Source organism: Biomphalaria glabrata, chromosome 10 (genome assembly GCF_947242115.1).
Source record: "Biomphalaria glabrata chromosome 10, xgBioGlab47.1, whole genome shotgun sequence".
Lineage (NCBI taxonomy): Eukaryota > Metazoa > Mollusca > Gastropoda > Planorbidae > Biomphalaria > Biomphalaria glabrata.
The window spans coordinates 1,734,645-1,749,393 of record NC_074720.1 but is presented as its reverse complement, the minus strand read 5'-3'; the positions used below and the strand labels follow the sequence as shown (position 1 = coordinate 1,749,393).

The 14,749-nt window shown below is 39.1% G+C and overlaps 1 protein-coding gene across 1 annotated transcript in view; it reads left to right on the top strand.

Annotated features, from left to right (window-relative positions):
• Positions 1 to 14,749, top strand: part of LOC106053220 (MAM and LDL-receptor class A domain-containing protein 1-like) — a 107,682-nt gene that overhangs the window by 84,046 nt on the left and 8,887 nt on the right. The window contains exon 59 of the mRNA XM_056043065.1: positions 5,563 to 5,761. Within this exon, the coding sequence (XP_055899040.1) occupies positions 5,563 to 5,761 (199 nt within the window). The remainder of the gene's footprint in view (positions 1 to 5,562; positions 5,762 to 14,749) is intronic.

Here is a 14,749-nt window from a genome sequence, read left to right as displayed (position 1 = left end):
AACAAGAAAGCCCTGTTGTCATGCTAAAGAACAGGTTCTCTGTGCTCGCTGATGAGAGCATGGAGACTGAGCAGCATGTCAAAACCAATACTCCGGGAGAACCCGGAGACATCATGTCTGACACAGGTTCTCCTCAGAGAACCCAGCCAGACACCCCAACCTCTACTGAGTTAGAGGTTGACCAACTCCCTAAGGGGAGAAATCAAAGCGGAGAGGATGCCCGAGGTGAGAGAGGAGGAAATAACCTCCGCTCTAACCAGAGGGATCTCCCCTCTCCAGAGAGAAAGACTTCCCCCAAAAGGGGGTTGTCCTCCTCTCCATCCAAACCCAAGAATAAAAATACCAAGGTCACTGGAATAAAGGGAAACCCCCCCCGGGGGCCTCCCAAGGCCAAATAGCTCCAAGTAGGTCATCTAGAATAAGCCATGGATTCCAGAATTGTACAGTGGAATTGTAGAGGCCTCAAGGCCAATTACGAGGAAATGCAGCTACTGATGGACTCTGAGACTCCTGTAGCTGTCTGCTTACAGGAAACATTTCTAAAAGATTGCATCAGCTTCCGAAGCTACCGTGCTTACACCAAGAATGTTGAGGATGCAGAGAGAGCATCAGGTGGAGTCTGTATCCTTGTGAAGGATAGCATCCCCCATGAGAGGGTAGAACTACAGACCACACTACAGGCCGTAGCAGCTAGGATAACCCTTCACAAGGTTATCACTTGCTGCAGCCTGTATCTACCACCAGGCGCTCCATTAAACCGAACAGACATGGAGGACCTATTGAAACAACTCCCCCGGCCTTATTTAATCCTTGGGGATTTCAATGCCCATAACACCATGTGGGGATCCAACAATACCGACACAAGAGGTCGTATGCTGGAGGATATCTTCCTCCAACATGATTTATGCATACTTAATGATGCATCACCGACCTACTTGCACCCAGGAACTGGATCATTCACATGCATTGACCTCACCGTATGCGTCCCCGGACTTCTGGACGATTTTAAATGGTCAGTTAGCAATGATCTACGGGGAAGTGATCACTTCCCAATCATCATTACTAACAATCTCCCTTCATTGGGACGACCTCAGCGGTGGAAACTGAATAAGGCCGATTGGGAACAATTCCAAAAAAGATGCTCTGAGGATATCACAGAAAATATCCTCCATGAACAGAACCCAGCTGATACCTTTGCTAGCAAGCTACTAAGTATAGCCAGGAAAGTTGTACCCCTAACCTCTGCAAATCCAAAACGGCCTAGCAAACCATGGTTTGATACAGCTTGCAAAAGTGCTATTGGTGATAGGAAAAAACGACTGGCTGCATTTATAAAGAATCCTTCCCAGGAAAACCTAAAGCTATTCAGGATAGCTAGAGCAAAGGCTAGACAAACCATACGGTCAGCCAAAAGGAATTCCTGGAGAAGTTTTGTCGGCAGTCTGGATGCCAAAACTTCTGCTAGAGCGGTTTGGAAGGCAGTAAGGCGAATCAAAGGGAAAGAATCAAATGCAATAGGGCATTTGAAAAATCAAGGACGAACTGTCACGTCCCCCAGAGAAATAGCTGACTGCCTTGCATCCTCAATAGCAGAAAAATCATCCACTGCACACTACACGCCAGAGTTCCAAAAAGTCAAAACCAGGGAGGAAAGACACCCCATTGATTTCAGGTCAGAGAACAATGAAGACTACAACAAACCGTTCTCGCTTGAGGAACTGAGGGAATCGCTGGACAAGTCACATGACACAGCGCCTGGAGAAGACGAAATCCATTACCAGTTCCTCAAGCACCTTCCCGAACTCTCATTGGCAGTCCTGCTAGGGGTCTATAACTGTGTGTGGCAAACAGGCGCTTTCCCAAACAGCTGGAGGAAAGCCACAGTTATACCGATACCTAAACCGGGAAGAGACGGCTCTGACCCAGCTAACTATCGACCAATAGCACTAACAAGCTGCATCTGCAAAACCATGGAAAGAATGATTAACAGTAGGCTGGTCTGGTACCTGGAAAGGAATAAAGTGATCTCAAACTACCAGTGCGGATTCCGGCAGGGGCGGACAACAACTGACCACCTGGTAAGGCTGGAAGCTTATATTAGAAATGCATTACTCAGAAGAGAACATCTAGTAGCTGTATTCTTCGATATAGAAAAGGCCTATGACACAACCTGGAAACATGGCATTCTACGTGACCTGGCGCTTATGGGGCTTAAGGGACACCTCCCCCGTTTTGTGGAGGAATTCCTGAAAGATCGAAAATTTCAGGTTCGAGTGGGCAACTCCGCTTCTGACACTCATGACCAGGAAATGGGTGTACCCCAGGGCAGCATACTGTCAGTCACCCTGTTCAACATTAAAATAAATAGCATCATAAATGCGCTGTCCCCTGGCATAGAGTGCTCTTTGTATGTTGATGACTTTGTCATTCTTACTTATGGGAAAAACATGAACACCTTAGAAAGGAAATTACAGTTATGTTTAAACAAAATTCAGGGTTGGGCAAACTATAATGGTTTCAAATTCTCAGACTCCAAAACAGTTAGTATGCATTTTTGTAATCTAAGGGGACTCCACCCAGACCCTGAACTATTTATACACAAAAAGAAGATCCCTGTCGTGAAAACTACAAAATTTTTAGGCCTCACCTTAGATTCCAAATTTAATTTTCTCCCCCACATTAAGGAACTTAGGAAGAAATGCCAAAAGTCATTAAACATACTAAGAGTACTCAGCCATACGGACTGGGGAGCTGACAGAGATACCTTGCTGCTGCTCTATCGGAGTCTAATTCTATCCAAGCTAGACTACGGATCCATAATATATGGAGCAGCAAGGAAGTCGTACCTAAAAATACTGGAACCAATACAAAATGCTGCCCTGCGTCTCTGTCTCGGCGCGTTTCGTACATCACCTATCCCAAGTCTCCATGTGGAGGCTGGAGAACTCCCCATGGATATAAGAATGAAAAAGCTTGCAATGCAGTATATAGTCAAGCTAAAATCCAACCCCACGAACCCTGCTTTTGACTCCATATTTAACCCCACAGAGGTAGAATTATACAATCGAAGGCCTAACGTCATACAGCCGCTGGGCCTTCGAATGAGAGAACCCATCCAAAATTTAACCCCACCCATTGACCAAATCTCTAAAATAGAAACCCCTCAGAATCCTCCTTGGCTAATGAATAAACCCAAATTAAATTTATCCCTCCTTAATTTCAAAAAAGAAAATACAGACCCAAGCATACTACAAGTCCACTTTAGGGAACTGCAGGAGAGCTACGGAGATTGTGGCACCATCTACACAGACGGATCCAAAATGGAGGGAAAGGTCGCGTGTGCCTGCTCCTTTCGGAACAAAACAATCTCCCGTAGACTCCCCGATGGCTGCTCCATCTTTACGGCCGAATTGCACGCAATATTGCTTGCACTTATGGCCGTAAAAGCATCAGAAAGGAGGAAATTTATAATCTGCTCCGACTCCAAATCTGCATTGCAAGCTTTGGGGCGGATGAAGACTGACATCCCATTGGTACATAAGAGCCTGAAGCTGTTGGACCTAATAACAGCCGACCGTAGGGATGTCACCTTCATCTGGGTCCCCTCCCATGTTGGCATTGAGGGAAACGAAGCCGCAGACAGAGAAGCAAAGAGAGCCCTAAATCATGCGGTGTCAGGAACCCAAATCCCCTACTCGGACCTGAGACAAAGTATTGCCTCTGCCACCTATCGAGAGTGGCAGAACCGATGGGAGGCTGAGACTCACAGTAAACTCAGGCAGATTGTGGCGGATGTCAGGTGGCGGCCCACATCTAAGGGTCTGACAAGGCGTGGTAGCACAACCATGTCCAGACTTAGGATTGGCCACACCTACATCACGCACTCTTTTGTACTGAAGAGAGAGGAGCCCCCACTTTGCGAGTACTGTGACTCTCGCCTCACCGTGGAACATATCCTCGTTGATTGCCCCAGATACCAGGATGTCAGGGCGAAACATTTTAGAGCCACTAATCTAAAAACACTATTTAATAATGTCGACCCTGGGAAGGTACTGGGCTTTATTCGGGAAGTGGGGCTATCTACGAAGATGTGATTTCTGAATTTGTGAACATACACTATTTACATTAGATTTTTACCAAATATTTAAATTTTTACTACCTTTACTATTTTAACTGTGAATAGACCTTAATTTTAATTATATTACTGTATAGAATCTGGCCCTTGCTGTTTAGAGAGAGAGTAGTCCTTAAGGGACTGCAGGCACGACATGGCCTAAATTGTGCCGATGTGCCTCAAATCAACAAATAAATAAATAAATGACAAGAAAATAAAACTTTGTGGTTATTTTTTCCCCTCAAAACATCATGCTGTTTCTGCATGAAACCTCGAGTTTATCTTTATACCTTTTGTGTTGATCTATCTTATCTTATATAATACAGACATTACTTCAAAAAAGAAGATGATTACGTCCTATGCGTCATGCATCTAGTCATGCATGTTAACCAATGTCTTCAATTCTGCTAAGACACTGGTTTTCCTGGCTAGCTCAGGCAACCCATTCCATGCTCTAATAGCACTAGGGAAGAAGGAGTATTTGTACAAATTAGTCCTAGCATATGGAACGAGGAATGTGCCTTTATCTTTGTGTCTTTCTGAGTATTATTTTAGATTTTGGATCACCTTCCATTACACAGTTCCCTGTAAAATACTTACTTGGCACCAAAAGCCACACAAATAACATATTCATCAGCCTACCTCAGTTAAGAAATTTTGACCATGGTGTTTATGTATTGACTTTCATATCTAACATCTGAAAAAAAAAGTCTAATCTGGTCATTAATGAACACACTCTCACGCTCACTGCAAACTGTCGTTTTGATGATGTCTTTCTAATAGACATTATTTATATTATTTATTATATACACGTCAAAGAACTAAATACAAAATGTATTTGTAAATAGATAGTCTATTAGGAATCTTACATATTTATATTTTAGTCATATTACCTTATATTTCAGTCATATCACCTTATATTTCAGACACACTACTTTATATTTCAGTCACATTAGTTTACATTTCAGTCACATTAATTTATATTTCAGACACACTACTTTATATTTCAGTCACATTAGTTTACATTTCAGTCACATTAATTTATATTTCAGACACATTACTTTATATTTCAGACACACTACTTTACATTTCAGTCACATAAGTTTATATTCCAGTCACATTAATTTATATTTCAGACACATTACTTTCTATTGATTAGAAAACTTTAGCTTAAGAAATTTTAAGTTACTAGTTTCTTTTACGTTATGGTTACACCTTCTAAGGCAAATAGTTAACAAGAATCAGCTGAAATACATTTCATCCCCCCCCCCCCTTCTTTTCACCCTTTTTTTGAGATCAGTCTTTAAATCTCAGTTTGACTCAGCAGCCTATTAATTATATCACTCAGCATCAGCAGCTAATTTGTGGGAAATAAAAGCCTATTTTTTAAATTATGTTTCTATTAAAGCCTGCATACATTCAAATTGCTCTCTCATTTTATGTTTCAGGAGCCGAGGGACCATAGCCATCGACGATATTAGTCTGGTCAACTGTGGACCTCCTCCCCCTTCACCTCTAGTGTGCTCGCTGTGGTCATCCCAGATGCCTGGCTTTCAGTGTGCCAATGGCTACTGTGTGGATCAGAAAGTTGTCTGTGACCTGACCCAGGACTGTGGAGATGGAAGTGATGAGAAGACTTGTCAGAATGTAAGAATATCCAGTAATAAAATTCCCCCATCACACTTAACCCAACAACATATGTATATCAGTTGATTGCAAAAAAAGAGCAAGAAAAACAAAATGCCCAATTTAGTTTGTTTTGTCTGACTAAGTCAATCATATAACTTACATAATAGGTTAGAGCCATCCCCTTCACCTGTCCCTTACTCTGTTGGACCAATGACACAAGATCTGTTGACCATCTTTCTCCATTCATTTCTGTCTTTTGCTTTGGATACAATCTCTTTCAATAATAGGCCTATCCATTCTTTTATGTTGTCGTCCCATAGTTTTCTCTCTTTTTTTGTACTGGAAAGTCGTTGAGAGCCCTGAGGACTTTGTGATATGGCATAGAGTTTTAGTTTGAGAGCCCCGAGGACTTTGTGATATAACATAGAGTTTTAGTTTGAGAGCCTTGAGGACTTTGTGATATGGCATAGAGTTTTAGTTTGAGAGCCACGAGGACTTTGTGATATGGCATAGAGTTTTAGAGCCCTGAGGACTTTGTGATATGGCATAGAGTTTTAGTTTTAGAGCCCTGAGGACTTTGTGATATAACATAGAGTTTTAGTTTGAGAGCCCTAAGGACTTTGTGATATGGCATAGAGTTTTAGTTTGCAATTTTTGACAGTAGGTAGCAGGTCATTGTGGGTCCAAGCGCTGTATTAATCCTGTTTCTAATCTCTTCATTGGTGTTGCAGTCTTTGTGTGTGATACTTAAGATCCTCTGTAGCATCTCCATTTCTTTGCTAGGATCCTGCTTTTAGTTCTGCAGCAAGTCTCAAAGATTCACAAGCATATAAGATGGTGGCCATGATCATGTAGCCATGAAAGCTGGAAAGCTGGAATAAATTTTAAAATTGTCTTACAGCTTTGGAATAAGTTGGTAGAATTTTTATTAAATAAGTAAAACAGTTGTCTATAATGTGCGAAAAAGTTTTTTTTTCTTTACATTTATTTGGGACACAAAAATTCCAAATACAATGATTTTTACAAATTACCCCCTTTCCCCCAAATAAAATTATTAAAAAATTATCTGCGCCATTGTCTTAATGTACACAAGTCAGCGTTTTTTTTTTTCCCTTTTCTATGCTGTCTTCATATTTTTTCTTTTCCTTTGATTTTGGATATAAGAAAATAAACTTTTTGAGACATTTGTTTTTTCAATCTCAGGTAAAAATACAGATATTCTATCAGTTCTTTTCCAAACATCTTTCTAATCAACTACTTGCTCTGGAAGTACTCAGCTGTTGTTTTTTTTTTTGTTTTGATTGTTACTATACATTGACTGACTATACAGTGACTATATATTGACTGACTATACATTGACTGATATACATTGACTGACTATACATTGACTGATATACATTGACTGACTATACATTTACTGATATACATTGACTGATATACATTGACTGACTATACAGTGACTATATATTGACTGACTATACAGTGACTATATATTGACTGACTATACATTGACTGATATACATTGACTGACTATACATTGACTATGCATTGACTGACTACACATTAACTATACATTGACTATACAGTGACTATACAGTGACTTACTATACAGTGACTAACTATACACTGACTTACTATACAGTGACTATACATTGACTGACTATACATTAAATAAACATTGACTATACATTTATTATACATTAGCTGACTATACATTAACTGACGGACTATACATTGACTATTAAGTAACTCTTTGGTCAGATGGAACTTATCCTAATGAGGCAGTCCATCTATCCTATAGAAATCACTTTGATGACAAACTCTACTGACTTGTTGTGTTAAGGATTCAGGAGCCCAATAAAAAATAGTTTTATGGTATTCCTTCCAATTAGTACTGCAACTGAGTTGGTTTTAAAATGTAATAATTAGCATTTTAAAAATTATCCCAGCAAGGTAAAGAGAGAGGTCAACTTCTTATCTTATAAAATTCAGTCATTATTTCAACAAAAAAAAAAAATATTGCATGTCCCTAGGTCAGTCTAGTCCTGCATGTTAATCAATGACTTCAACTCTGTCAAGTCACTGGTTTTCCTGACTGTGTCAGTCTCATTCTGTTGTGTCCAGTTCTGAGGCCAAATAAGACGTTGATCTTGTCCCATAAGTGTCGACTCTGCATTGTGTGTCTTTGTTTCTGTGTTGTTTTTTTATTGTCTTTAAATATACATGCGAAGCTTCAAGTTTTCTTATTTCTTTCAGTTCAGACATCCCCTTTCCTCTTCTTTTTTTTAAAAATTAGACCCAAATTTCTAGTGTTAGGTCCCTATATGTGTGTCAATCTTATCTTATCTTATATAATCTTATATAATACAGATGTTACTTCAAAAAAGAAGATGATTACGTCTGTCAGGACTGAGTTCTGGTCAGCCTGGGTCTCCTGTTTACTGTAGAGGAGAAGGGGGGCAATCCAGGTTGTTGGTTTCAAAACTGTTGTTGTTTTGGGTTGTTTTTATTTGGTGAGATGTTTTGAAAAACATAATGTAACTCATGATAAGGGGTGTGTTTTTTGTGCCTAGTGCAGGACGGTTGGTTTTTTAGAGATATATTCTAAGTGTAGAGACTCTAACTATTTTTGCTGTATGAGAGTGAAAATAATGGAATTAAAGATGTTTATATGTCGGTAAAGTGGCATTCTGAATCTTATTTTATCGTTGTATGTGTCATTATGATATTGTCCAGGACTTGGGTACAATTAGCATGAAAATGAGTCTTTGACATTTTGGGGGCCTGTCCAAAACAACTACATGCGATGGATGCATCAATCTCCAGTGAAGTATCTGCTGTATCCAGACAGCATATATCTCTGAGTACTGCAACCTGAAGTATCTACTGCACCCAGACAACGCATATCTCTGAGTACTGCAACCTGAAGTATCTACTGCACCCAGACAACGCATATCTCTGAGTACAGTAACCTGAAGTATCTGCTGCACCCAGACAACGCATATCTCTGAGTACAGTAACCTGAAGTATCTGCTGCACCCAGACAACGCATATCTCTGAGTACAGTAACCTGAAGTATCTGCTGCACCCAGACAACGCATATCTCTGAGTACAGTAACCTGAAGTATCTGCTGCACCCAGACAACGCATATCTCTGAGTACAGTAACCTGAAGTATCTGCTGCACCCAGACAACGCATATCTCTGAGTACAGTAACCTGAAGTATCTGCTGCACCCAGACAACGCATATCTCTGAGTACAGTAACCTGAAGTATCTGCTGCACCCAGACAACGCATATCTCTGAGTACAGTAACCTGAAGTATCTGCTGCACCCAGACAACGCATATCTCTTGAGTACAGTAACCTGAAGTATCTGCTGCACTCAGACAGCGCATATCTCTGAGTACAGTAACCTGAAGTATCTGCTGCACCCAGACAGCGCATATCTGAGTACAGTAACCTGAAGTATCTGCTGCACCCAGACAGAGCATATCTCCAAGTGTGTACTAATGAAAGAGTTCAAGTCCATAAGGAGCGGAAACTCGTCGTCTGTATTTTAGGCTGTTACTATCTAATAATAATGATTTAACATGCCGAATGTGTTCACTATTAGCAAGTAATAGTAGCACCCCTTCGTACGTCTAAACATAAGTGTATATGCATGGCCAATTTCGTTCCTTATAATTGGATTACCAATACGCTCATTCCTTAGATTATACTGAAGAAGCTGCTGCTGGATCTCATACTTATATGAATTTAACTTTTGTGGTACATTCTATTTGGATTATACTGAAGAAGCTACTGCTGGATATAATACTTATATGAATTTAACTTTTGTGATACATTCCAAGTACCGATACCGCGCGTAGGTATAAAGCCATGTTGGGATTACCTGTTGGATTATCTACCTGAAATAGACTAAGAGAAATCACATTATTGGATAACCTTGGACAATTGTCTTTAACCTGTTGGAGTACCAGTTGAACAACATAAGTAGGAACAGAGGTATTAGTATTATTTTAATTTTGCTTTAATTTTTTTTGTATGTATATCATTTTGTGAGGTAATATTGTAATAAAGGACACTGCTCTAGGAAAATGTCAGAGTTTATACCTCGTCCATTTGAGGAGATAGTAGCCCAGGCTCAGATGTTGGGGTTTAAGGGCAAAACGTTAAAGAAATTTATAGAGGCCCAACAGAAAATTGACTCAGATAGACTGACAAGGGAAGCGGAGGAGAGAAGACATATAAGAGAGATGGAGGACAAACAACTAGCAAGACAACATGAAATGGATAAGAAAGACATGACAGTTAACGACAACCCACAACAGAATAAACAGTTAGACAAAAACCTAAAATGCATGACAGACAACGAGGACTTGTTATTCTACTTAGAACTGTTCGAAACGACTGCTACTGCTAACGACATACCCAAGACAAGATGGCCACTTGTCCTCACTCACAAGTTAAATGAAAAACTAAAATTGTTTATGATACAAACAAAACTGATACATAACACTGACTATGATTTTGTTAAGGGGGAGCTCCTAAAACAAGCCCAACTCACAGAAGAAGCCTGTCGAACACTGTGGCATGAACTTTCCCCAAAGACGGACGATATGAAAGATTTTTATGTCCATTTGAAAAGGACATTTGACAACTGGCTTAAAACATCACAAACCCCAATGACAGTAGACGGTATAATTGACCTTATAATGAGAGACAGACTTTACAGTGTGCTATCTTCTGAGGCCCTGAAAGATATTTTGCTACGAAAGCCTACTTCAGCCCAAGAGGTCTTAGACTGTATTGATCAATTTAGAGATGCCACGAAAGGCTCCACACATATTGTAAAGGGAAGTAACAAAGTAACTAGTAACGATATCCCATATGTAGCTTTTGGTGCCACTGGTCAATCTAACAGTCGTCGCCCGAATAATATAAACACAGAGGGTACACAAGTGATATGCTATAGATGTGGAAAGGGCGGACACATTGCTCGATGGTGTCGGGTAAAGATAAATGAGAATAGAGGGCCAACACAGCAATGACTAAGAGTATTACCAGAAAGGGGGCAACACGTGGGATTATTTGCATGTCACACTGATACATATAATTTTCTAGATTATAAAGATAAATCAGTTGGTGGATTGAAAATAGTTGAGGGATTTTTAGGAGATCGAAGGGTATCTGTCCTACGAGATACAGGGGCGAGCATAATTGGGGTCCGAGAAAGTTTGATAGAAGAAAGTCAGAAGATAGATGGGTTTTTCACTTTAAAATTAATAGATGGACAAACTTTTCAGTATCCACTTGCTTGGATAGACATTGATACTCCATTTCTAAAAGGAGTCTTTGTAGCGGCCATGTTCAAGGACCCAATAGCAGATATTATTATTGGAAATGTTGATCAGGCTAAAGCATTTTTATATGGGAATGCTGTTACTAGGGCCATGGCGAAAGCAGAAGACAATAGGGTCAAATCGGAAGATAATGACAGGATTGGTCTAAGTAAGTGGATGGAATTGGACAGTGATTTTAGAGAGGATCAAAGAAATGATAGTTCGTTAGTTAGATTATGGGAAAAGGCGAAAGCAGGAACGGTCGAAGATAAGAAAAAGGGATTGGTATCATTTATAGTGGAAGAAGGTCTACTTTACAAAGAATTTGAGAGAAAAGATACCCCTGGGGTAATAGAACGACAACTTGTAATCCCTACGAATAGACGTGAACTAATATTAGAAATAGCACACTCTACACCTTTAGCTGGACATATGTCTATAAATAGAACCAGATATCGGGTATATTCGCATTTCTTTTGGCCGGGGGTAGATAAAGATATAAAAACATACATTAAATGTTGTGACCTTTGTCAAAGAGGTAGACACCCAGGAAAAGCTGGAAAGGTAGAACTAGGGCGCATGAATATTATTTCCACTCCATTTGCTAAAGTTGCTATTGATATCATCGGACCACTCCAAATGACAGATCGGAAGAATAGATTCATTTTAACGTTGGTTGATTTGGCAACAAGATGGCCGGAAGCTGTACCACTACCTAATACAACAACACCAGTAGTAATAGAAGCTCTAAGTGCTATTTTTACTAGAATAGGATTCCCGGAACAGATACTCTCTGACAATGGATCTCAATTCAAATCCGAATTATACAAAGAAATATGTCAGTTTTTTAAAATAAAGATTGTTAAATCAACACCATTTCACGCCATGTCAAATGGGGGCGTAGAACGCTTTAACGGGACTTTGAAGTGCATGCTGAGAAAGACGGCCGAAGCAGAACCTAAGAATTGGGATAGAGCTATAAACGCACTTCTGTTTGCGTACAGAGAGGTACCAAATGAGTCTACTAACATTTCCCCTTATGAAATGTTGTATGGAAGGAAAGTCAGGGGGCCTATGTCAATTCTAAAAGATCTTTTTACTAATCAACAGGTAGAACCAGAAATAAAGAATGTGTTTGACTATTTATTAGACCTAAAAAGTAGGCTGGCTGTGGCTTGTCAAATAGCTCAGAATAATAGCTCAAAACGTAAGGAAAATTATAAAAGGTATTATGATAGAAATAGCAAAGAAAAAGATATTCAAACAGGTGATTCTGTGCTTTTACTGAAACCACAGAGACAGAATAAGTTAGCCTTGCACTGGGAGGGGCCTTATAAAGTAGAAAAAAGAATTAACAAGTTTAATGTAAAAATAAAGAAAGGCAATCGAGTAAAAATCCTTCATGTTAACAGATTAGTAAAATATCATGAAAAAAACAACACGGAATGTACGGGTAAGGAAAATAGTGATCTACAACTCTCGGGAAGTGCGTCTCATGTATTGTATGGGGGTCAAGGGGAAGAATTATTACATGCGTGCATAGCGTCCCTTGTAACCGACCAGGAAGATGATAACCAAGAGGATGAAGTTACTGAGTTACCTACTCTTGAGAGTACAAATTCCAGGGAACATATTAGTATCAATACTGAATTAACCGAATCCCAAAGAGAACAGATTCAGACGCTAGTTGAGAAGTATAAAGATATAATTACTGATATACCGGGTAAAGCGAAGGTTAAATCATTCAACATTGAGCTCACAACAGAAAAGCCTATTACACTGAGGCCATACGCAGTTCCTATTCATATGAGAGATGTCTTAGACAAGGAGATAGAGAACATGATTCAAATGGACATTATTGAAGAGTCTCAATCGCCCTATGCATTTCCTGTCGTTTTGGTTAAGAAAAAAGATTCAACAGTACGTACTTGCATAGATTTTCGGAAATTAAACGCGGTTACCAAATTTGACGCGGAGGCTATTCCAGACCAAGAAGATCTTTTCCTACAACTTAATAGTGCCAAATTTTTTACAAAGATAGATCTAACAAAAGGCTTCTGGCAAATACCAATAGAAGAGAATAGTAGGAAGTACACTGCATTCAGGGTACCAAGTGGTCACTTTCAATTTAAATATCTACCGTTTGGTCTGATTAATTCTCCTAGTTTTTTTAATCGGACTATTAGGACCATTCTTAAAGGACTGGAAAATGTTGTGTTTTATTTTGATGACATTTGTGTATTCGGGCATGACTGGTCATCACACTTAATAGCACTAGAGAAAGTGTTGTCCAGGCTAAAAGAATATGGGTTTACTATCAAGCCAAGCAAACTTGAAATCGCGTATCCTAAAATAACTTTCTTGGGTAATATTGTAGATGAAGGAAACATATACCCAGAACCCAATAACAGAGACAAGGTATTAAATATAAAAGCACCAAAAACGAAAAAAGAGGTTCGATGTTTGCTAGGTATTGCTAATTTTTATAGCAGATTTATTCCAGCATTCGCGGAAATAGTATTTCCAATTACTGGATTGTTAAAAAAAGGGACACCGACGAGGGTCAATTGGACTCCAGAATGTGACCGGGCATTAAGAAAAATTCAAATGTGCATGACACGGGATCCTATACTGAAATTACCAGACGTTAATAGACCATTTATTGTGCAAACAGACGCGTCGGACATAGCCATATCATGTTGCCTTTTGCAGGAAGTAAAAGGAATATTCCATCCTGTTAAGTTCTTGAGCAGAAAACTGTTGCCCAGAGAACAACGGTATTCTGTAATAGAGAGAGAATGCCTTGCCATTGTTTGGGGGGTGCAACGCTTGTCCAGATATTTATATGGCGCTAAATTCACAATTCAGTGTGACCATAGACCACTGGCCTTTTTGAAGAGCGCAACATATGGGAATAATAGAATTTGTCGTTGGGCTCTATTATTACAATCATTTAACTTTAATGTAGAACATCTAAAGGGCAAACTAAATGTAATTGCTGACTTTCTATCTAGACTAACAGAATAGACCAACATGACATTGATTACAGATAACTGACATTTAATATTTATTCATTTCAAAGTTATTTGTTTGCTAGGATTGGGGATATGTAATTAACCGCCTTCTACAAAAGGTAGAATATATGTTTGCACAATATTTTTTGTTTACATGTTGATATGTATATATATATATATATAAATATAATTATAATTGCTTAGTATGTTGTATATAACATTTACATTTCGGAAAATATGCTTGTTCACTGACTATTTTTTTTGTTTACATATAATTATTATTGCCTAGCAGGTTGTGTATAGAATTGACATTTCATGTGGATACATCTTTTTTTTTTGTGGGTTTTTTTTTTACAAACTGTAGGCTATGTTTTAGTACCAAGATTACTTTTATTTGCATGTTGATATATGTAAGTTTGGAAAATCTCTTTATCGGAAGTTTGTCTGTTTTAAACGAACCCAGAAACAGACAAAAATTAGAGGGGGGAGAAATGTCAGGACTGAGTTCTGGTCAGCCTGGGTCTCCTGTTTACTGTAGAGGAGAAGGGGGGCAATCCAGGTTGTTGGTTTCAAAACTGTTGTTGTTTTGGGTTGTTTTTATTTGGTGAGATGTTTTGAAAAACATAATGTAACTCATGATAAGGGGTGT